Here is a 23,534-nt window from a genome sequence, read left to right as displayed (position 1 = left end):
TAGATTGATTCACCTGTCAATCCTGATTTTCGGGACCTGATTCATTTTTCGCTTTCGCCCCGAATAATTGTAATTGCGTTGCGACCATGGCGGCAGACGACGACCGCAAGGAGGCGATACACCATTACGATGATGTCGCCCAGGCTAACAAGCTCGGAGTTGGTGTTGGTGAAGTCGTCGCCCACCGAATTACCGAAGAGGATCTGTTGAGACAATCTCGAGAGTCTCTCACCATCTACTCCAAGACAGGCTTCCGCATTTGCCTCATCATGGTTAGTCAAGACGAGGATGTAGACCATTGGGACCTAGTATCGCTGACAGCTCAAAGATCTGTATGGGTTTCAACCAGGCCGCGTATGGTGTTGATTGGGGAGTGGTTGGAGGCATCAATGCGTTTGACCGATGGCACGACTACTACGGCTTTGGCAAGACTGGTGTCATCATCAGCACAATCAACGCCTTGATGCAGATCGGTATCTTCGTGGGAGCCCCTTTCCTCGCTCTTAGTGATGTGATCGGTCGACGGGGTGTCAACTTCGCCGGCAATTTCCTCACCATCATTGCTGCTTTTATGCAAGGAAATGCGCCCAACCTTGCGACTCTCTTCGTCGGCCGTCTCATTTTGGGTTTCGGCACAGCGCTATGCACAGCCCCTCAGTACGTGGCCGAAGTGGCTCCCGTCCATCTCCGCGGCCGCATCGTTGGTATCTTCGGCGCCTGCTTCCAGGTCGGCTCCATGATGATGCTTGGAGTGATGATGGCATTGACGAGGTGGGAGAGCGATTGGCAGTGGCGTACTGCGTTTATGATCCAGGCAATCTTCCCTACCGTCGTGTGCGTCACCATCTATCTCTGGTGTCCAGAATCGCCTCGATACTTGGTGATGAAGGGCAAGGTCCAGAAGGCCCGCGAGGTCATTGCGAAGTACCAAACAACTCATAATGATATCAATGATCCCATTGTCGGCATGGTTATTGCGCAAATTGAGCAATCTCTCGAAAATTCCCAAAACAAGACACTCCGAGCCGCGTACGACTTCCGCATCTTCTTCACCCGCGCTGTCGGCTTCCGCACAACGGTTCTCATAATCTATTCAGTGTTTCAGCAGTGGAACGGAGGTATAGGATCTTATTCAATATTTGGAATTACGTTCGCTAATAATACTCAGGTGGTATAATTGTTCGTGAGCCTGTTTCATTTCATTCGGTCTCATATTAATGTTGTGAACATTTTTGTGGTGGTTGATATCCTGGTCGGTGGAAGCTCAAGAAATTTGAGTCCACTCCCATACACAACACTGATGGCAAGCGCCTGATTGATTCAAAAGCTGATAAAAGGTTACTTTAAAACTTGCTACTTCTTTTGCTAACCAAATATTGTCATCTAGGGCTATTACCTTACTCCCGCGCTTATGACAGTCGGAATCGACGGAACTCTCCAGCAACTCGGCATCACACTTGGCTCGACTGGCCTCTACTTCGTCTTCACACTATTTGGAGCATACATTATTGACAAGTTCCGTCGAAGAACCCTGATCTTCACTGGAATTGTGTTGATTGTCATTTTCCAGACCGCTGTCACCATCACAAGCTGGCAATACACTATCAACCCAAACAAGGCAAGCGCCATACTCATGGTCCTCTGGGTATACTGCTTCCAAATCTGCAGCGCCAGTACAATTGCCACCATGCATAACCTGTATCCCGTCGAGATTCTCTCTCTTTCCCTTCGTGCGAAGGGAATGGGTCTCTACGCTATGTTCCAGGGTGCTGCTGGTGTCGTCCACACATATGGTATCGGCGTCGGTATTGGCAAGGTGGGGTATAAGATTTGGGTCGTCTACATTGTGTACAATGCCTTGCAGGGAATTATCGCCTACTTTCTTTTCCCGGAAACCAGCAAGCTGTCTCTTGAGGAAATCGACACCATCTTTGAGACCCATGGCGAGAAGCCAGTGGCCATGTCGTTGAAGATTTACAAAGCAAGACAAGAGAAAGAGAAAATGGACAGAGAGATAGCAGGATCACAGGGTGTTGTTGCCTGAACAGCATGAAAGTAATGTATGAAAGAGTATTGACTTTTGGGTTGTGTTTTTGTTAATTCTTGAATCGATCGGTGCCCATGTCTTTATAGTTTGTTTAAATCACAGGCCATCAATCGAGTCTATTGAAATCAACCTAGTCCGATGATCTAGTTTTTAGTAATAGACCGGCGTACATGCGTAGACACCAGTCTAAAATCTCTACGAACCTGCTGAAATCGCGTACAATTGGAGTGGTTAACCACCACTCCCCTGACACGATCACATGATGACGGACGAAATACTCTGACTCAACTTGATCCCCCACTATTGTTGTTTTAGCTTGTCAAAGTAAACTAGTCTGGTTATGAAGCACAGCTGATGCAGAAATGTGTGAACTGGAGCATGGAGAGAGTGAGACTAGCCGTCGGAACGATGGGCCTGTCTGAGCTCTTGATGAAGCCATTGAACATTTTGATCCAAATCTCAGTGCAAATTATTCACTCTAGTGCACCTGAAGATGCAGGGTCCCTGCGGAAGGGAGTTGCTCTTAGGGCAGGGTTGTGAGATTCTTCCCACTCGGAGTGTGAAAGCGCCTCCCCAGAGTGGTGGGCAGGTTTGATGAGGGCCGTGTTGGTATCAGCATGCTCATCGTAGCGGGAAGAATGGGTGGTAGTAGCAGGAGCCGGTTGGTTTCTCGGGACTGAAACGATTCCATCTCGGCTGACGCACATGTGCAGGTTGAGGCAAGTGCGACTTGTAGCGAAAAAGATGTGTGCCTAATCTCTTTTAAGGCTGCGACTGATCCTGAATGAATTGCAGCCCTCTGACCAATCCACCTGATGGAGGAGGTGCGTGGGAGGATCAAATTCGCTGTGCTGGACTCAGTAACTGCGCGACAGGCAGGGGATTAGGCATAACTCTCAAATTTATGCTTGCTATGATCTCTAATGATTCACTGAAAACATCCATATAGTACCTATGTCATTAATCTCCTCCACAGACTTCGTTTCCTCTTCTTCCTTTTCATCCCGCATCCTCTTCAACAACTACAGTCGGTAAGTTACCACGTTCGGTATAGCAAAAGGCTGTCTACTAATTGCGTCAGCACCTTTTCTTGGTCATTCCCAGCGATACGGGCCGCGAACTTCATCGGAAGACGTGAGTGCCACTTCACTTCAGAACGAGCGTCCATTAACTTGCAATTAGCAGCTCCCGCTGGCCATTGCCTACCGCGCAAGGTCAAATTGGATCGACAATCCTAGAACCGTAAGTGTCATTTTGACCTGCAAAATGACCTTCCACTAATTTGCCATTAGAGCTCCTCAACTTCACAATGGCGGGCTCCGGTGATCCTCCGCATGGCCCTGCCGACTTTTCCGTGGGGAGTCGATGTCCCAGATTCCAGGAACCGAACGGCTACCTCGTGGCACCTTTCCTCAGGCGTGGATGCAATCGAGTTCTCACAACTCCGACTGCAAACAGGACTTTTCAAAATCGGTATTTGGTTGGAATGAGCTCACAAGGGTACCCGGCACTGATGCGCCTCCATTCTCGAAAGAAGAACGACATCACAACTGACGACCTCAAACCTAACTTCAATTCGTGTGTCTTGACATCCGTGCCACGGTCAGCTACGTTGTACTACACCACCCGTTGGATCCCACTCAACACTCCTTTCGGGGTTGACCGCCTTGGAGACGTGAAGCGCGCAATCGCTGGAAGGGCCTTCAAGCTGCAGGACTCGAACATCAACACGGAAGAGGAGTACAGCCGAGAGGTTGCCGCTACAAAATCTTTGAACCTCGACGGCCTCGAAGTCAAGCCTGGCCCTCACCCTTTGGACAGTGTGGTAGCATTCAGGCAGTACGATGCGAATAAGGCACGCCAGGCGAGATTTGTGCCATGGCAGTGCCAACCCACCGCAGACAAGCAACAGCCTGAAAACACCACGACGTATCCTTACTTCCCTTTGCCAGCATTTGGCCTGACCGGAAAGGCCTTTCACGACTCTGTCTAGAAAGCAGTCGATGACTTCCAGAATGCCAACCCGACAACCTATATCACGCGAATCCAGACCATCTACGCGGCGCTGGTGTACTTTTGGATTGTGAGCGACGACTCCAAGCGACTAGAGGCAGGTCGCCAAGCTTCCTGTCCACTTCCTCACGTCAAAATGGGTCCTTTTATTACTTACTTTCCAACCTACCTCAAGTTTCACGAGCTGTTCCGACTTGGGGCTTACTGCCACCCATTTGACCTCATCGATGAGTTCTACCGTCGGGACCAAGGGACTCACTCGGACTATACCGTGAAGGGAGATTCCTGGGACACAGCATTTGAGGATTTGAAGACCTTTGAAGATGGTCCTTTCGCCTTTTTGAGTCCTGCAATGCAGGAAGGGTCCGCCCTTGCCGGCCCATTCCTACCCATCGACTGGACTCTGCACGAAGTACACCATTACATGGGCTTGGCTCAATTTGGGGTATCGGACTACCTGGAATGCCCGCAACGGTTTGCAATGAACATGGCAAAGCTCATTTCGGACTCTTTGCCTACCCCGACCACTGGAACTCTGAGCTTCCATATGCACTCAGCCAGCCTCTTCAGCCCCAGTCGACTTTCGCGAGTGTCAACTCTCCACCAAACATCGCCAGTGGCATGACTACGATGATGCATTCACATATGCCCGACAGTTGGCTCTCTGTTTCGTCTGATCTCAATCGAAATACCCTCGCCGGGATCCTTTCTGGCACTACTTCCACCATCCCCATCCGTCATATTGGGGTCAAATTGGGAAACTCTACGGTCAATGCCAACCCAGGATGGACGTCGCATCTTCCAGGCAAAGAAGGTCTTCTTTGCCGAGTGGGACATGTTCATGTGATATCCAACTTCAACGTGAGCCCGAATAGGATTGCTGGCGACAGAGCTCGATTTACCCAAAAAACCGGCAGCTCTCTAAGCTCGAAGTTCCTTACCAGCTGGAACACTGTCGTCTCGTTTGGGAGCCCCATTGAACATCCAGATTTTCTCTCTTCCCCAACTTCCATGCCTTGGCGAGACATCAAAATGAAGGTTGACTCCATTGAGGCTCGAACTCGGGCTTTAATTGCGGAAAAGTCTTGCGAAGTTGATGCCACCAGCTCGAAGGTTCATTCTCTAGAAAAGAACGCGAAAAGTCTCCAAAAGAGCAACAAGGGTCTCGGAAAAGAAAACAGGCCTCTCGAGAGGGACAAAAGGTCTCTTGAAAACAGGCTCCGGATGTTAAACCCTCAACTCAAGTCACACCGTGTTGCTTGTCGTACGGAAATGGAAGCAACAGTCGATAAATTTCAGTCTCTGGCGGACCGACGCTTGGCGGAAATCGGAGTACCTACAGCGGAACCTGCTCGAGCTGTACCTCTAGATTTGAACAGCGGGACCTCGACCGCACCCTCAGCTGGAGAAGTAGGCAGCCGAGGTCTACGAGAGCAACTTGCTGATACAGAAAGGCAGCTGTCCCTGAGCACCACCAAAATCAAGACACTGGAAGAACAAACAAAGGAGCTGAAGGAGAGGCTTGTTCAAGCGCATAGGGCTCATCTTGAGACTCAAATTGTCACTCAGTCCATCGACGACCTTAAGGAAGAAAAGGCTTCTCTCAATGAATCCATTAAGAAGAAACAGAACAAGATTTTGGAGATGGGAATGGAGATCCGAGACTTTAGCGACCGTCAATATCAGGGTCAGCTTTTGGAACGCCTTCAGAACGAGTTGGAGAAGGCTCGGGTGCTTATGAGTGAGAATGTTGAGTTACGCGACAACCCGGAAGTCCTTGAGGCAGAAATCGGCTCCGCCAGCGAAAATGAAGTTTCCGATGAACTCAATCTTAGAGTCAGCGGAGAGGATCTTCTCAACAAGTTGAACGAAATGAGCCGATCGAGCCTAAAGCGGAAGGTTGAACATGACCTCTTTCATGACAGTGGCTCCAACAAGAGAATGCGGCCATCAACTGAAGTCGACTACTCCAGCTTCGAAGACCCAAGCCTCAAGGGAATAACCCAGTACAACTCCATTACCCACAATGAGGTCCTTCGGATTGCTGGAACTGGGGGCCTCATCAACCCAATGCATTTTGACGTCACAAAGACCGGTACCATTGCTCTGACCAAACTCGGGTTGGAGAGAGCAAATCTCTTTGCCACCTTCAAATCGCAACCCGACTTGATTCGACGCTGGACAGAGAAAAAGGCAACTGAAATCTCCAACAAGGTCCGGAAACTGATGGACAAGTCCGGCTTTTTCACTTGTGGGCACATTGCTCTTCTTGAGCTCAAAAAGGGGCTTCAAGATGGAGGAGAGATGGACCCTGGGAGCCTGGTTGATGCACTGAATGAGATGAGCGCCCGGACACTCCATATGCGTGAGCAGTTAGCGGAGTACATTTCAGAGTTCCAGATTGGACTCGAAGCTGAATGGACCGAGGAAAACACCAGGAAGCTGAAGCCGTTCCTCATATCTCTGTATTCGACATACGACGATCGCCAACTTGGGTTCAACACGAAGTTTCTTCTGGCAGATATGAGGATTGGTGCTCCCAGGGATAGAATGCTCCAGCATATTCAGCGTATTGCCAATTCCTATCACAGCTTGGTGTGCGTGTCAGAATATGTTAGGATGGAATCTCGAATCCCAGGGCACTACCTGGTGCCAACTGCACCATGGGAGAGTGTTGCAGGCGATGGAGATGAAGAGTTCAGAACTGAGTCCCGGGAATAATTAGGGTCAAGTTGCCTGCATCTAGGGCACTATCCAGTCTGCTTGCTCCTATGAGTTTGAGGGACATGAAGTCTTTGCTATGCTTGCTGAGTTCATTTTGCGCATGAACCTCGTTTGCTTCCAACTGTATAATGTCAAGTACTTTATTTAATGAAGAATAGAAATTTTATTTAAAGTAATGCACTGATTCGACATGTTTAATGTGTTCATGTCGTGAGCCATAGCTCATGTCTCTAACTTCCCTCCGTTGTGAGGCATTTGTAAGGATGACAGACCGGAAGTAATGGCACCAACGGTATTCGTAGATATTTCATGCGCATTTCTTCGGCTTAACTGTAGAACGTCGTACCCACCCATATGTTAGGGTGACAAAGCTTCCAGTTGTAGCCGCATTCGCCGTTCCCAATTATAGTAGATGGTGGTGTCGGATCACGGCGATGCCAACATCCTAGGAACCATATACTACTGCAAGATTCTTTGAATTAGCATCATGAATACTGGAAATGGCGAATTCCGCTTCACACTGTGGAATTTCGGCAATGCTATGAGATAAGGTTACAAAGGTGTTCATATCAAATGACTAAAATGCAATCAGCTCACCAAGGTATTGTACCTGAGCTTGACTCGAGTTAATTTTTCCTGATAAGGTGACAGAAAACCTTCACAACCTTTCTAGCCATTTAAGGGTGGAATAATCTCTGCAGACCTTGTTTCAAATCTTGGTCGAAGCAAGAGGTCATCATGATTATGTCTTCGGGCGGGCATCCTACAGCCATGTCGAAGATGGCGCCCGGTTAGTCAGAGAAAACATATTCCAGCTCTAGTCTCGGTACTATTGATGGTATCAAAATGAGTGTCAAAACGAGCGTCGAAATGGGCTCCTTTGACTTGTATTGCTTTATGCACCACAATGAATTATACCATGGCTTAAATGAACCCAAAGTAAGGTTGGAGGAAGGATCCGCCACTCGATGCGATATCTACCTTTATGTCTCCAGGTGCCCTCCCGGTTCTCAGACCTGGTGAAGAAAACTTGAGATAGGAATATCCTCCCAATCCAGACCTGCACGCTCCTTTCCACTTGTCGTTGTCAACTGCGATTCTCACCCCAAGATGAGTTTGGCAACGGATAAAACGCCCATCACCAAGGGCGAAAACACGGAAAACGAAAATGTCGACCAGAAACTAGACTCCGAGCCAAAAGATTCCGTCGAAGCCGACTCCGACGCCAGTCTCGTCGAGGCTCTCCACGCCCTTGTCGAAGAACACTCGTTCGATCAGAATTTTCCCACCAACATAATCGATCGCGCTCGAGAATACCTCGAGAACAGAAACGATGGCAACGAAGACCCAGAGCTCGCCCAAAAGCTCATCGACGACTTCCACACTCAGAAGGATTTGATGATCAACAACTCGGCCTACCCTGAAGTTCGCGCCGTGGTCGACCCAACCGATGACCCAACACTCCCAGTGGACACCTTCCGAGTATTTTTCATGGGAACCATCTTCACCATCGGAGGGACGGCTATTCAACAGTTCTTTTCCTTGCGAATGCCCAGCATTGCCATTTCAACGTACGTGGTGCAGTTGCTCTCCATGCCCCTCGGCCTCCTCATGGCAAAGTGGCTTCCAGAGAGAATATTTCGCCTCGGACCTTTGCATTTTACTCTAAATCCTGGCCCCTTCAACCAGAAAGAACACATTCTCGTTGCCATGATGGCCAATGTCGCCTTTGGCGGCCATTCCACCGGGGCGTACATCGTCAGCATCATCCAGGTTCTCAAACTCGATCGGTTCTACGGCGAAAAAGTACTCTCCAATAGTATTCCCTGGCAAATCACCACCCTTCTGGCTACACAGCTCATCGGCTATGGATGTGCTGGTATGGCCCGACGATTTCTCGTTTATCCCCCGGCCATGATCTGGCAGAAACCCCTGGCCAACATCGCACTCACTAAGGCCCTATACAAAGATAATGGGCGGGATGCCGGCGTGAATGCGAACGGCTGGACCATGTCGCGGTACCGATTCTTCGTCCTGTCATTTACGGCCATGTTCATGTGGTATTGGATTCCCAATTATCTTTTTCAAGGACTCGCTTTGTTTAATTGGATCACTTGGATCTCCCCTGGAAACGTCACCCTTGCCCTGATCGCGGGATCAACATGCGGTCTCGGCATCAATCCACTTCCGACACTGGATTGGAACATTGCGACATACCTCGGAGACCCGATCGTCACTCCATTATTCACACTGATGAACTTTTCTTGCGGCATGGCGATCATGGGTTTCCTCGTCGTCCCCTTCATGTACTTCAACAACGTTTGGGATGCTGGATACTTCCCAATCAATGGGAACAAACTCTACGATAACACTGGAAAGTTTTACGACGTCCAACGTATCCTCAAAGCCGACCTCACCATGAACGAAACGGCGTACTACGATTACAGCGTGCCTTTGGTTACGACCACTCAGATTACGAATTATGCTGCCTTCTTCACGCTGTACGCCGCAATCCCTGTTCACATGTATCTCTGGCACCGCAAGGACATCGCAAATGGACTGAGGTCTATTTGGAATAAGAAAAAGCGATCGGAAGAATTCAACGACGTTCATAACCGGTTAATGTCTGTTTATCCCGAGTGCCCTCATTGGTGGTACCTTGTCGTCCTCGCCATTTCTTTTACCCTGGCATGCATCTCCGTCTCTCTTTGGCCCACGGGGATGCCCATTTGGGGAATTGTGCTCGCATTGATCTTCACATTTGTGTTGCAGATTCCCATTGGCATGCTGGCAGCAATCACCAATATGGAATTATCCACAGGCATCCTTGCAATGGTCATTGGAGGTCATGCACTGGAAGGCAAAACCATCCCTAACATGATCTTCAAAATGTTCAGCTATATGTCAACATCTCAATCTCTCAACTTTGTGTCCGACCTAAAGTTGGCACACTACGCGAAGATCCCACCCCGCTGTGCTTTCAAAGCTCAAGTTTACGCAACCGTTCTGGCCGGCTTCGTGGCTCTGGGAGTGAACCACTGGGTCTTGCGCAACATACCAAACCTTTGTCAGGCAAAACAGGAAGACCGCTTCACGTGCCCTTCCACCCATTCATACTTCATGTCGTCAATTCTTTGGGGCGTAATCGGACCGCGTCGCATGTTCGGTACTGATGGCCCATACCGAGCTGTCTGCTACGCCATTCCATTGGGCGTTGTCCTTCCGATTGCAGTCTATTATGCTGCCAAAAGATGGCCGCGATCATTCTGGCGAAATGTTAACATCCCCGTTTTCATGGCTGGCCCACTTGGATGGTCCCCATACAACTGGAGCTTTATGCAAGGCACGGTTGTTCTGGCCCTTTTCTTCAACTTCTACATCAAAAGGCGATGCAAGGCTTGGTGGGAGATGTATGCCTACGTCTTGACAAGTTCCTTCATGGCTGCAATTGGACTATCTGGGCTCGTCATGTTTTTCGCCTTGCAAAGATTGAACGTTCGGTTGGATTGGTGGGGAAACCGAATTGCTTCACAAGGAGTTGACCAAGGGGGCTTCTTTGATGCCAACAACAGCGCTGTCAGATGTTCGAACCTGGCCATACCTGAACGTGGCTATTTCGACATAAGCTTCGATTGGAAGGTCTAGGTCTTGTGATTATTGTGACATGAACTGAGTTACTCTCCCAAACCAACCCTTCAATAGGCTTCTCCAAGGTGTAGAGTGCTCAGCTGACGATCCTTACGACCTCTATCGATGGTTCTGTTTTTCTAACTATAAAGGCTTGGATTTGCATGAGCGGGAATGGAGCATGGCGTGGATGGAGTGGGGGGTGTTGGTTTTGCTCTCTTTATGTGTTTGTTTAGCACTACCCTGCTTCAACTCGGAGGTGGTTATAAAAATGAGCTTAGCATATGGCTTCCGAGTTAGAAAAGAGTGTAAATTATGTCAATTGACTATGAACCATTAAATATCACTCACGTAGTGCCTGTAGCCACCTATATTACCAAGTTTAAGGGAGCTACTATATAGGACAAAATATTGAACTCCAGATTAATATGAAGAGATCTGCTATATAATCTTCCCCACGTAAGAATAGGTCTCCTTTCCGACACCCAGCCTTAAAATTTGATGTATTCTTGTTGTTTCGACACGCTGGGCTCCTTACTTTAGCATCCTGTCTCGTATTTGCACTGCTACTATCTCTTTCCCAACCCGTACAACCAGATTGGGGCGGCAAATTAACGCATCGCGTGAGGCAAATATCAGATCTTTGTAGTTCACTTATATATGGATTCTATCTTCCAGCTGTCTCGCTCATGACTCGCAGTAGTTGACAACATCCCAAGCCATCGGACATTTCAAGCGATGGCGTCTGGCAGCTGGGAAAGCTCATGGTGATACATCTTGAAGAGCGGATCCCATACGGTGACAGCGCGTTTAGAAACCCGGCCATTCTGATACTCCGGCCTGGGGACAAGGAGGAGCTTATCCACAGAGCACTCGATGGCTTCGCCTGAGAGCGAGTGGTCTTCAAGACATTTGTTGTAGGCGGCCACTATGGTGGCAATAGGTGTCATACTAGTTCAAATTAGCTTCCGATTTCTGCTTTTCAAACTTAGACCTACCATTCAGGCAATACTGCGGCCACCATCTCCGGAGGGATGATCTTGGTAGCCACAATCCCTGGCAGGATGCAGTTGATCCGGATATTCTCCTTCTATAGACGATCAGTACGACCTCATGAGATACAATGCGTATTGTCTCCTACAATTTTTAGTATTCTAGATGTGGCGCGAACAAAGTTGTATACCTGGCGACAGTCAGATGAATTGTGTTCATGCGGTGGGCTGAGTGATACTGACTGCTGCTTTGGCGCCATCATACTCCGGATAGGTCTCATGGGGGTGAACGGCCGCAATGCTAGCTGTAGCCACAATACTACCCCCCGGTGTCTTATTTTTCCTCATGAAATGGATAGCCAGCTGGGTGCCATACACCACGCCCTTGTAGTCTACATCTGTGCAAAGCAAATCGGGCTTTGGAGGAATCCTGTAAGAGTCAATAACGGAAATAGCATCGGTATTATTTGACTTACTTATCGGAATCTCTGTGATCCAAAATGTAGATTGAGCTGTCGCAAACAATAAGCCCTGGCCATTTCTCATGATGAGACACCTACCTCTTATCAACGATCCCAGCATTGGCGCAAAGCGCATCTAACCGCCCGTATATATCCCATACTTCTTGAAAGCATTTGGCCTGGCTATCATAGTCGGAGACATCACATGTATGGAAACTCGCGCTCTCGCCCAGCTTGGAGGCCAGATCTACATTGGGTTGGATATCCGCCATTGCAACAATCCATCCTCTCTGCACCAGGTCCTCTGATAGGGCCTCGCCCATACCTGACTAAGACGAAGTTAGCACGCCGAGTACTCCCATGCAGCGGAATTGTCTTACTGAAGCCCCAGTAACAATGGCGACACGCTTGAGACTCATCGTGGTAGGTAAGAATCAGACGTACAGCTCTTCAAAAAATAACGTCATGTGAAGCAGACTATTACAAGGAGATTTTTTTCCATCACACCAATATTTTATAGGACAGATAGAGCTAATATTTCATCCTACTTCTGGTTCTTCATTTTCAGCTTAATAACTTGTGGATATCTTTCTCCATCTCTATTGCACTAGCGGTAGTAGCCGACGTGTGGTTGCGTGGAGTACAATTAGCTTCTTTGTCTTGACACAGGAAGTGAGATGCTATTGGATACTTCAAGAAATGTTTGTTCGATGTCACCCGGACCCTTTGGTCTGTTGCCGGGGGCGTTTTTGCTGCAATCATGGTCACATTTTGCAAGGATGTGGCCTCCCTGCATTGTGATGGCTCATGAATGTGTCACTTGCCCTCAGCCCGTTGGTTTTGATATTGGCTAGCCTTTGGTGATAGGTCTGAGACAGGAGGTCAATGTCATCTTACGCCCGGGCACCATTTTCCTGGACAATCATCATGCCCAAGACTCACTCAATTTAACACTACCTAATTGGGCTGGGCTGATAATGTGGACACTGGTCGTCACCGGCAGCCCACTCAAATGATTTACTGGCTTTGAAGAGGTTGCGAAACGTGTTATCTAAACCCAATTTTCTCCCGTCCCGTTTCTTAGCCTGGACCTTGTTCTCCACTGAGTCATCACCCCTGCCTCTTGAACTCCATAATTGAGGACAAGGAGGCGGTAGCAAACGCCGTGGTGTGGGCGGGGGGCCGGTAAGCTATTCCGGCCAACGGGATCGTGTGGAGATGGTTATCCGGAATCCGGGGTACGCCGACCTCATGAATCGTCGAGCCAACTGACCGTATCAGTTCGGCTGTGCCGATCCAGGTTGAAACGCTCTAAGGCCGGGGGAAAGGCTAAGGTAAGGGTGTTTTCTTAAATAGACGGGCAGCAGCGGCATGATCCCTGCTTGGTGTTCTTGATGTGTGACGGACCAATTCCTTGGAAGATTTGCCAATTACCAAGGTTAATCAGGATACTTCAACATGACCACTGATACTAAAGACCCCGTGGACGGGCAAAAGCTCGACAAGGGATCCATCGATATCGAGAAGGCGCATGAGACAGCCAGCCACGCAGAACACGACGAGAAGGCCGCGGCGTGGATTCCTCAGGATGACACTCAGTACGATGTCACCTTCAAGACATGGATTGTGGCATCGGTAAGAATAACCATATGTCGATCGTCCGATAGGTATTAACACTTTATTTCTAGATCCTTGCGCTGTCATATGGCGTCTCATTCTGGATCGTTCCGTCGCTGAGCTCATGCCAGGGTGGTGTCGCGACGCAGCTCGGAGACCCGACTCAGGCTGCGTGGTATGTCCCGATATACACAATGACAGTCACATTGGCATTCATGTAAGTTTATGCAAACTGGGAAAAGGCCTTGGTACTCGCTAATATTTTCCAGGATCTGTGGTGCCAACTCGGATTTGTTCGGTCGCCGCTGGTTCATCATCTGCGGCAACATCCTCCTATTCATCGGATTCATTGTCGGCGGGACTGCGAAGAACAACACCGCCATCATCGTTGCTTGCGCATTTATTGGATTTGTAAGATTTATTTGACAAAACGCTTTTGGGTGTCGCTGACTTGAAAGTAGGGTGCTGGTAATGCTCAACTGGCTGCCTTTGCCCTCCCAGAGCTTCTACCAAATAAATGGAGACACTCTGCAATTGTGTTCGCCGGTATGGGACTTTTGAATACTATGGAATTGAGGGTTACTGATGATCTCTAGATGTCGGTGTCTACTTCTCCGTCATCGTTGGCCCAGTCGCTGGTCGCTTCGCCATTCAGCATGGAGACAACGTAAGTGCTCCTCTTGATCTACTCCCAAACCCATTTCTGACCTAAAAAGTGGCGATGGCTATTCTACGGACCTGCCATTGTCATTGTATTTTCTTTTGTCGGACTATACTTGTACTACCACCCGCCTCGACATCCCCGCGGTCTCCCCACCAAGCAGGCATTTCGCGAGCTCGACTATGTCGGCGCATTACTCTTCACTGTTGCCACTACGCTCATCCTCACTGGAATTGTATACACTACCACGCTCAAGTCCTCCGACCCAAAGGTCATTGGTACGCTAGTACCCGGGTTCGCCTTGATGACCGCCTTCGCGTTGTGGGAGACGTTCGCCCCGCTGAAGCAACCACTAACACCGACTCGCATCTTCACTCGAGACAATGGCCGAGAGCTCACTGCGCCCTTCGTTGCCGGGTTTGTCGTCACGATGTTTTATTACTGCTTAAATGTTGTGTACCCCACCATGATTGCTGTATTCTTCACCAACGAAACTACCGACTTCAAGTATGCGATCGTCTTGACGCTTCCGCAGAACCTTGGCCTCACCTTTGGCGCTGTGCTTCTAACACTATTCGGCACAAAGATAGGGCACTGGCGATGGACCCTGACAGGCTCGGTTACTATTATGGTTGTTTTCGGCGCCTTGCTTGCGTTGGGAACTCCTGATCGCTTTGGCATGGTGATTGCCTTCATCTTCATCGCCGAGGTTGGCTTTGGCTGGGCTCAGTATCTGAGCATTGCCTTTATCCAATTTGGTACTGACCAAGTGGAGCTGGGAATCTCTGGTGGTCTTGCGTACGTATTGTATCTTGCTTCCGTGTGGTCCATGTGCTAACTTCAGGCAGGGGTGTGTCCCGTTTTGCAGGTGGCGCTATCGCCATCTCGGTATACACCACCATCTTGACCAATGTCCAATCTTCGTCAATGCTCAAACTCGTCCCCGCTGCAGCTCTCAAGGCGGGTCTACCTGAGGACTCTATTGAGAAGTTGCTTGCCGCCCTGCCATTGGGCTCAGCTGCACTTCAACAAGTTCCTGGGATCACGGCCGATATCATGGGAGCCGCAGGTGCAGCTTTCCAGCAAAGCTATGTCGTAGGCTTGCGAACAACTTGTCTTTCGTCTCTGTCTTTTGGTATAATCGGAATCATCGGTAGGTTTCTTAATGATCTCTGGCATTTTACGAGACTGACCCTATACTAGCATGTCTCTGCTGCCAAGACATTGAGCACAAGATGAATGACAAGATTGAGATCTTCCTGGAAAATGACAAGCACGCGGACATGAATAAATACCATTAGTTCGCTTTTAATCCGATAATTAGAGGGGAGATTGGAGGCGCAAACCGTGAACAAGTCCCACGCGAATGGACGAACGGAGGATTGCGGAGGCGAGTTAGGTGATGATACCCGGACTGTCTTTATTAAAATACAAGACCTAAAATACATGACCTAAATATACGACCTAAATATATGGCCTAAATACATGACCATGAACCCTTGATTTTTGCCCTTAACTATTCACTAGTCGGGACGCTTTATTTACTTATTCTGCATCCACCGAATGAAGGAAGTCCGCTGATACACTCGAGCAGAGACGCTTCTCCCCATGTGCTATTGAAACCGGAATCTGGCATCTGAACCTCCTCAATTCTCATTGAGGCTGATTCCTGTGATTGCGAGCAGCGGATAACGGAACCCGGCTGCTTCACACCCCGCCAACATCTCGTTCTTGGCGACATGCCAACCAACGACCGCACGAGCATGGAAGCCATTTGGCGAGAGCTTTGTCAATGTTGTCCCCGGGCCCTACTCCCGGACTGAGCCCCTTGTCCTAGCCGATTGGTACACCGGAGACGCGGGGCATCCGGGCTCCTCTTCCCCGTCACAGGACAGGTATCAGCTCCACCCTGACGCCCTGAATCTGATCACAGGAGGCTTCGGGTGGGGTATTCTCTGCAAGACCGCCGTTCTGGATACAGACTCCCTGATGGGACGTAAAAGTTGGGCCGGGATGATGGAGTAGGTGGTTGAAGAAAGGCTAATGGCACCGAGGGGGCGGGCTTTGGTATGTGCCTCGAGAGAAATAACAGTGTGGACTTATAAGCTGAGGATATACACTGGGGGGAAGAGGCTCAAACTCAAGTATATACCCATCATCACGTTCAGTTCATTGCCCATTCACCAATATTGTCCATAGAGCAGTTCGCAATTAGAGAGGATGGCCACCGCAATTCCATTAACAGATCGGTTCTTCCTATTCGGAAACTGCAACATTGTTCCCGACAGATATGACGACGTATGATCCTCAGGGCCTGATGGCACCCTGATGTTTGGCTCGTCTTTGAGTACTAACCGACCCCGCTTCAGTGGCAAGCCGCCTATGACAAGCTCGCTGAGTATGTCTTCGACAACGAGCCCAACACCCTGACGTACTACTTCGGCATCCCCCTCGAACACGCCTCGAACCCGTCCCGCACCGACAACATGCTCGCCTTCGAGGGCTACCGCACCCGCGAGGACCTCTACGACGTCCACCTCAAGTCCGAGGTCATGACGACCACGTTCCTCCCCAACGCCGGCCCAACCATGACGACGGGCCTCGACCTCACGCACTTCGCCGCCGTGGGCGGCTTCCTGGACCTCAGCGGGCAGAAGACCGAGTGCGGGCTGATGCACGACATCCAGATCCGGTGCGTCGACGGCGCGGCGCGCGCAGAGCTGTTGGGCGCGCTGCGGCTGCTGTGCTCGATGGTCGAGGAGAGGCAGCGCGGCGGCTCGGGCGAGGTGCTGACGTTCCTGGGGCTCAAGTCGCTGGACAACGATACGGGTGCGAGGATATTTGCGCGGTACAAGAGTCGCGAGGTGTGGGAGGCGTGGCTGCGTGGAGACCTGCTCCAGGCATTCTGGGAGTCGGTGAAGCCGTGTGTAGCGAGCATGGAGGCGAAGGGGTACGCTCCCAACGGCAAGGGATGGTTGTGGAAGTGAGGCGGGTCGTGTGATTTCGTCATGTTCCGTATCCATCATCTATTAATCTCATCCTTCGTCCTTCATCGAAATGAGTCTTGAGGTAGTGGTCTGTCCTGTAATCGGGCGGACTGATAAAACATTAGTGAGTTGGTGACAGGGTCCGCTGTCTTTTGGTTTCGTTTCGTTTCCCGGAACTCCGTTTCCCAATGGCTGGCTAGAAAGGCAAATACGCATAAAGCTCGCAGGTTTCGTCAAGCTCGGTACCCTGTGATCTCATACCAGGGGTCGGTGTGGCGCTCGCGGTGTCTGTGACGCCGTCTTCGTCGTCTTCGCCGTCGGTCTGCAGCGCGGGCATCCCTCGAGCAATCCACACACCCCCAGATAGCATGGACAAATCTCCAGGCACTATGATCGGGTTAACAGCCATTGCAAGACAAAACAAAGCAAATGGCATTCACTGTGACACTCACACTTGTGCTAGAAGTCCCCACATGGCTGCCATGAGGTACTTCTCCTGTCGTCGTTCGCTGGCGGTCTTGGTATCGCCCGTGTCCCCAATTTGGATGTTCGACACCCACATCATGATGATGCCGCCAACGGACAGCGCGAGTGAAAATAAGTCGTGCAGCACTCGTCGAGACGTCGAGAGTCGCGGGAGGGTTTGCCAGGTATCGGTCAGGGCGACAACCTCCCAGCTATCGTTGAGCATCGCAATTGCGGACTACCGGCGGGTCTTAGCTCCCAAACACCCAAAATTTTCCATCATGGCGCCTGTGTACGCGCCGAGATGGCTTCGGAATTGCAACATACCCCCATGAGGCCAGCGACAATCACCTGGCCCTTGTCCGGCCAGGTTCTGCCCACGTAGCCCAGCATCATTATCGCAACCAAGCCCGTGGCCCAGGAGACGGACCTGACGCCGGCTTGCATCAGGCCATAGTGCGCGGGCAGGAAGGTCGGAGGAGAAGGCATCGCCGCGCGAGATGGCAGTCCTTATTCCGGGGACATCGAGGGAGGGCGGGAGAGCGGCGGCGAGGGCGGCCTCTGTGCGAGAAACCGACGATATCGAAGAGACGAAGAGACGAAGAGTCGAAGGGCTGAGAGATTTCGGCGGGACGAAACCCCGGTGCGTTGCCACGAGCCAACAGGGAGTCTCTGGCGCAATGCGCATGCGGCAACCAGCGAGATTTTGGAGCTATTCGAGAAAGCGCGGGTCGAAGTGGAGCGAGGCGTGGTGCATGAGTCGCATTCCAGACCGATCTGGATGTTTTCAGGGATGATTGGGGCTAGGAGGAGCTGGTTTTGAGGGAGAGATAGCGGTGGCTATAAGGGCCAACTCGCAATGGGAGACGGCGAAGAAAAATACGTCAAAACTCAGGGCGAGGAGAGTGCAGATGCAGGATTGAAACTCGAGATGCAACAATTTAGCCGTGGCTGGACCCTTGGACCATGCTCAGGCTGAGTGAGGTGCAGCTATTCGCCTCCTGTCTCCCGCGTTAAGTTCGCAGGAGTACTCCGTACATACAATGTGCAATCCGAATAATAAACATGCATCTAAAATTGGGCCGCCGTCGTTTCTCATGACGGGACCGTGCGGTCGTACCATGCCGTCGATAATTTAAAATGAATACTCCTCCACGTGCAAGTAGATCCCCTGCGCGCCCGTCCCCTTGTGAACGGCCCTCTCGTCGCTCAGCCGACTCACGCAATTCCTCGTCCGCGCGACCACCTCGCGCCCGCCGCAAACCACCACGGCCGTCTCGCCCCACGCCTGCTCGACCGGCTCGCGGACTAGAGCGTCGATGTCCGGGCGGCTGGTGTACTCGCGAACCAGCCCGGCCGCGCCCGTCGACGTCGCAGTGCTATTGCTGCAGGGGGGATCGCCAGAGCAGCCCCTGGCCGAATCCCCGTCCGTGGCTTTCTCCGTGGCCTTCTCCGGTGGGCTGCTGCCCTTCTCCAGTGGCCTGCTGCAACAGCATGCTCCCGTTTTCTCGACGCTTCCGGAGTCAGTCTCGAGCGTGTTGTCTGAGTCGCTCTGCGGGCTAGACTTGGCAAGGGATAGGGATACTGATTCCTGCCCACCCTTGTTGGCCCCGGTTATTGCGACATGGACCCTGACCGTCACACCCTTGTCTCTCGCGATACGACTTGCCTCCATCGTTCGCTCGACGTAGTACTGGATCTCCTCCGTCGTCCGTGCTATTAAAACAACTTCGACTCTCCGCGTACAGTTTTCGCTCTCGGCATTTGCAATTCCTTCCAGAATCGGGACCGTGAAGCTCGCTCCCGTCGATGCTCCGATCAAAACCATGGTCTCGTAGATGTCCCACCGGGGCGGAACGCCGTAAGGGCCGGACACGAACCCGGTCAGCTCCGACGTAGGGTTCTTAGTCGCATACTCGTGGATCCTCTTGGAGAAACCGGCTTGAGCGCGAACAACCAGCTGGATGCTATTACAACAGCATGTGCCTTCTAATTTGTGCGCGCAAGCTATTGTGTACGGGTGCGCCTCAATGGGTCCGAGTCTAGGAACCCAGAGATAGATGTGCTGACCGGCCTTCCACTCAAAGTGTACATCCTTAATGGTCACCACGGTTGTCGAAGGGCAGACAGCTCGAGCAGTGACACGATGTCCTAGGCGTTTCATGCCCTGACAAGCCGATCCGGTTGGTCGCAGCCGCGTGTTTTGCCACAGCAAAAGCGCCCACCTTGCAGCTCGGTCGAAGACGAGGAACGAGATGCTCATCCAGAGCAGGTAGCGCGCGTTGGAAGGAATGTGCTTGTGGAGTAGCCACAACATGATGATGCTCGAAAGGACGTGCTGCACCACCCAGACTTCGTAGGCAAGCCGCCGAATCGGCACCAGGCCAGTTGCGACGTTCCACAGCAAAATCCCCCAGGCCCCGATGCCGTACTTGACGAGGGGCATGATCTGGAGCTCAAAGGCGACAAAGTCGGCACGCACCCACAGCGTCCAGAAGTGGAAGCCGTGGACCGTCGCGGTCACGAACATGGTGCGCGCAACCCAGCGGTGGAGCCAGTTGAGCCTCTCGTGGCCGGTGCCGATGAGGAAGCCGACGACGTTGACCTTCATGGCGAGAAGGTAGAGCAGCGGGAGCTGGCATAGCGAAACCCAGGCGTTGCGGTACCCGATGCGCTCGAAGTAGTAAATATCGTTCACCGACACTCTCCAGCTCATGAGGTAGACGATGACGGCCCAGTAGCAGGCGAGGACGATGATGCGCCCGAGAGGAAAAGGCGTGGCCCATCGGAGGCCCTTGAGAGAAATGTAATACTGCGGGTGGCTCGTCTCGCGGACGATGGCTGTCGCAGTGGCCCAGGCCTGGCTGAGAGGCCCTTGGGGTCGGGTAGGGTGCTCGATCGAGGGATCACGGCAGGCTTTTAACCTGTTGACTACAGGTTAGGAAAATTCCAAAGAAGCCGCAACACCTGAGTTGCGTGGGATATCTCGACCTACCTCTGGAGCCCATCGTAGTGGTTGATGCCGCGGACGACGGCCAGGGAACCCAAGACTCCGGCGATGGTATACCAGTATCCCCGCGCAAAGGCATAGTTGGTTTCCATCCCCAGGCCGGGATCGTGGTGCATGCTATCCATATCCATGGTGAAGAGATGCAGACGGGTTGCGGCCGTCTGGTGATGGTAGAGTTGGGGTTAGACGAGAGCCGGTTTCGGTGGAGTTAGTCGACTTTGCTCGCCGGGAGCAGCCGTGTTGGTGGTGGAGGAGAAAATGGAAAGACAAAATGACGTCTGGTTTAGAATCCAGCGTCTTAGGTGGCCATGGTATCGTCGTGTCGTGTCGACTTGTGGGTTGGCGATGTCGACAATCAGCGGCAAGTTGATGCGCAAAAGTGAGTGGATCGGTCGGCAAGGCAAGATCCAGATGTGTTGGATGCACAAGCAGATGCGACAAAAATATGACGGGAGTCCGTTTGCCTCTATACGCAGCGCAGGTTGTGATTGTGTCTTAGTTTGTCTCTGAGCTTTGTCTTGGGCGGGAACTGGGAGATGTCATGAGCGTCGGCAGATGTTGCTTCCGAATGGGATATGCAATGTGACTTGCGTGCTTGTCGATTGGAGGAACGCACAAGAGAGAGAGAGAGAGAGAGAGAAAACGGGTCCAAGGACTCTAAGCTAGTGAATTCGCGCCATCCTCGGTTCTGTGTCTTCTATTTGCGTCTCGTTTCTCGGATCATGGTGCCGTTGCCTTTGCCTCACGTTATCTTGCTCACTCTGCAGTATTGCATTCTCCTTCCCCGTGTCTGTGCCGGGTATCCGAGATCCGAAGGCATCTGCCACCAAAACGCGCTGTTTTGCCTCTTGTAAGAGAGCATGACAGCAGCCAAATCAGGCTTGGGCTGAAGTCATCGCTGGCTGACCTTGCAATCCGTCAGTGGGAAAAAGAGGAGTAAACTTGCTCAAACAACCTCAGGGCCCGTGCGCCAGCGCCGTCCCGATTGGATCGGTGCTGATCCCTGTCGATCTCGCCTGTACACGATCCCACTTGGTTCGCCAAGCCGCGACCTTTTGCACCTTTATGGTCGTCTCCCCACGTTTTTAGCGATGCCGCTCTTCCATCAATGGTGGTATGAGCGAGTATTTGCTGGGCGTATGCTGGGTACTGCTGTGATACTCGGAGAGGTGTTGTAGAGAGGAACCAGAATCGCATCTTTGGAGGGCAAGCAGAGTAAAAGCAATCAACTCCAAAACTCCAATATCCTGGGCCTGCGCGTGTAAGATGTAAGACAGGCGATGGTGTAAACTCATAGTGCCAATCTCAGTCTCAACCACTCCCACTTGTCACACCACGGCGAGGCTGTTTCATACGAATCGACTCAAACCCTCTGCCGTATCCGATGTAGCCGCATTGAGTGGTACAGCAGCCAAACCCGGGCTGTCGGGCTCCCCCAAGTTACACCATCGCATGCTGGCCGTTGCTCACCTGCCTTAGCCTCCGATTCCGCACGCGAGCTACAAAAAGCCATTGACGCGCCCGGATTCGAGTTTCATTCTCCTTGGTCTTCTCCATATTCAGGTTCCTCTTCCGTATAAAGGTTCTGTTTTTCTGCTCCAGTGAATCACTGAGTGTTGCTGGGTCCTTGATACTTCCAATCCTCCTCCTACACCTCCACACTAACCATCACCACCACTCCTCCAACATGCGCTCCAACACCCTCCTCTCCGCCGCCGCCCTCTGCGGCCTCTCGCTGGCCCACTTCGAGCTCAGGTACCCTGCGTCCATCGGCTTCAGCGACGACAACGAGGGCGACTCCCCCTGCGGCGGCTTCACCCCCGACTTCTCCGACTCGAGCAAGCTTGTCGAGTTCCACGTCGGCGGCGAGGCCATCGCCGTGCGCTCCACTCACCAGCAGGCCAACTGGCTGTTCCGCGTCACTTCCGACCAGAAGGCCAAGTCGGGCTGGGAGCAGCTGTTCCCCATTGTCCAGCAGAGCGGCTTGGGCGACTTCTGCGAGCCCCAGATCACCGTCAACGAGAGTTACATTGGCAAGAAGGGCGTTGTGAGCGTTGTCTCCTCCGCTGCCGACGGTCTGCTGTACCAGGTTTGTCTCCTTGTGTCTCTATTCCGAGCGGTGATTGATTCTTTCTTCTACAGTGCATCGCCGCCACGTTCGTTAAGGGCTCTGCCGACGCTCCCTCTGTGTGCACCAACGCCTCCTCCGTCAAGGCCTCCTTCACCGACGACAGTGCCCTGTCCGCTCTCGTCGACACCAACTCGACCTCTGACAGCTCGACCACCACCGCCTCGGCGGGCACTTCTGCGACCTCCGGTGCGGCCTCGTCCAGCCAGAGCGCCGACGCTGCGTCGGCCCTGCAGGCGTGGTCCGTTACTGGCCTGGGCAGCATCGTCACCATGCTGTCGATGGCGTTTGTTGGAGGAGCTCTGATGATCTAATGCATGGGCCGGTTCGAGGAGAACTGAGACTGAAAATACCTGTATACGTACAAACGAATATTCTGTTTAGCGAGTCGTCACGACGCAGCCGAGGCTGGCCGAATTTAATGACCTTTTATCACGCCCGACCTATTCAATGGACGGCACTTCTAGAGTGTGGACAATGGCTTTGCAGTTGCTAAGGCCTTGAACAGTGCCCGTCCATGGCATCGCAGAACCTCCATTTGACTCAATTGAAAATAATACACCGCGTCAAAAACCAATTGACCAGCCGATTGACCTGCCACTCCGTCCTGGCCGCATCTTCCACACCGTACGGGTCGGCATTCCATGACTCGCTTCCCAACCTCCAACTCCACCATCACCCATGTCCGTTGCTTCAAGCATTTCTCCACTGCACCCTAGGCCCTGATACGCCGTCACAGCGCTAACAACGTGACAGGACCTCACGGTTCTCACATGCTGAGGGGTAGCTCCAGCTCCAACCG

At 51.7% G+C, this 23,534-nt stretch overlaps 8 protein-coding genes across 8 annotated transcripts; 6 read left to right on the top strand and 2 right to left on the bottom strand.

Moving 5' to 3' along the window:
- Nucleotides 1–86: 86 nt before the first annotated feature.
- Nucleotides 87–2,044, top strand: BGZ61DRAFT_338821 (sugar transporter; the record flags this gene model as incomplete). The annotated part of the gene is made up of 4 exons (XM_046239167.1): nt 87–272; nt 329–1,118; nt 1,169–1,179; nt 1,388–2,044. The coding sequence occupies 4 exons, from the start codon at nt 87–89 to the stop codon at nt 2,042–2,044; spliced, it is 1,644 nt and encodes a 547-aa protein (XP_046113018.1).
- A 620-nt stretch (nt 2,045–2,664) lies between these two features.
- BGZ61DRAFT_471570 (uncharacterized protein) lies at nt 2,665–6,781 on the top strand (the record flags this gene model as incomplete). Its single annotated transcript, XM_046248236.1, has 7 exons — nt 2,665–2,708; nt 2,843–2,871; nt 2,997–3,078; nt 3,129–3,181; nt 3,340–3,872; nt 4,041–4,534; nt 4,618–6,781. The coding sequence occupies 7 exons, from the start codon at nt 2,665–2,667 to the stop codon at nt 6,779–6,781; spliced, it is 3,399 nt and encodes a 1,132-aa protein (XP_046113017.1).
- Nucleotides 6,782–7,894: 1,113 nt separating this feature from the next.
- BGZ61DRAFT_471569 (OPT oligopeptide transporter protein-domain-containing protein) lies at nt 7,895–10,429 on the top strand (the record flags this gene model as incomplete). Its single annotated transcript, XM_046248235.1, has 1 exon — nt 7,895–10,429. The coding sequence occupies one exon, from the start codon at nt 7,895–7,897 to the stop codon at nt 10,427–10,429; it is 2,535 nt and encodes an 844-aa protein (XP_046113016.1).
- A 713-nt stretch (nt 10,430–11,142) lies between these two features.
- Nucleotides 11,143–12,283, bottom strand: BGZ61DRAFT_338632 (15-hydroxyprostaglandin dehydrogenase; the record flags this gene model as incomplete). The annotated part of the gene is made up of 7 exons (XM_046239149.1): nt 11,143–11,362; nt 11,410–11,501; nt 11,553–11,594; nt 11,719–11,833; nt 11,880–11,915; nt 11,964–12,193; nt 12,245–12,283. The coding sequence occupies 7 exons, from the start codon at nt 12,281–12,283 to the stop codon at nt 11,143–11,145; spliced, it is 774 nt and encodes a 257-aa protein (XP_046113015.1).
- A 1,392-nt stretch (nt 12,284–13,675) lies between these two features.
- Nucleotides 13,676–15,443, top strand: BGZ61DRAFT_489184 (fungal trichothecene efflux pump; the record flags this gene model as incomplete). The annotated part of the gene is made up of 7 exons (XM_046250184.1): nt 13,676–13,698; nt 13,751–13,892; nt 13,943–14,027; nt 14,078–14,148; nt 14,198–14,940; nt 14,991–15,295; nt 15,346–15,443. 7 exons carry the CDS (start codon nt 13,676–13,678, stop codon nt 15,441–15,443), a joined length of 1,467 nt encoding a protein of 488 aa, XP_046113014.1.
- Nucleotides 15,444–16,362: 919 nt separating this feature from the next.
- BGZ61DRAFT_489183 (uncharacterized protein) lies at nt 16,363–17,129 on the top strand (the record flags this gene model as incomplete). Its single annotated transcript, XM_046250183.1, has 2 exons — nt 16,363–16,440; nt 16,512–17,129. The coding sequence occupies 2 exons, from the start codon at nt 16,363–16,365 to the stop codon at nt 17,127–17,129; spliced, it is 696 nt and encodes a 231-aa protein (XP_046113013.1).
- A 448-nt stretch (nt 17,130–17,577) lies between these two features.
- BGZ61DRAFT_489182 (uncharacterized protein) lies at nt 17,578–20,735 on the bottom strand (the record flags this gene model as incomplete). Its single annotated transcript, XM_046250182.1, has 5 exons — nt 17,578–17,832; nt 17,922–18,103; nt 18,813–19,136; nt 19,194–20,518; nt 20,590–20,735. The coding sequence occupies 5 exons, from the start codon at nt 20,733–20,735 to the stop codon at nt 17,578–17,580; spliced, it is 2,232 nt and encodes a 743-aa protein (XP_046113012.1).
- A 1,303-nt stretch (nt 20,736–22,038) lies between these two features.
- Nucleotides 22,039–23,405, top strand: BGZ61DRAFT_439790 (uncharacterized protein; the record flags this gene model as incomplete). Its single annotated transcript, XM_046244394.1, has 2 exons — nt 22,039–22,693; nt 22,747–23,405. Coding segments are annotated over exons 1-2 (697 nt in total), but the record flags the coding sequence as incomplete, so codon positions are not given.
- Between the last annotated feature and the right edge of the window lie 129 nt (nt 23,406–23,534).

This window comes from Ilyonectria robusta, assembly GCF_021365365.1.
Source record: "Ilyonectria robusta strain PMI_751 chromosome Unknown BGZ61scaffold_1, whole genome shotgun sequence".
NCBI classification, from domain to species: domain Eukaryota; kingdom Fungi; phylum Ascomycota; class Sordariomycetes; order Hypocreales; family Nectriaceae; genus Ilyonectria; species Ilyonectria robusta.
This window is presented reverse-complemented; position numbering and strand designations above follow the sequence as displayed.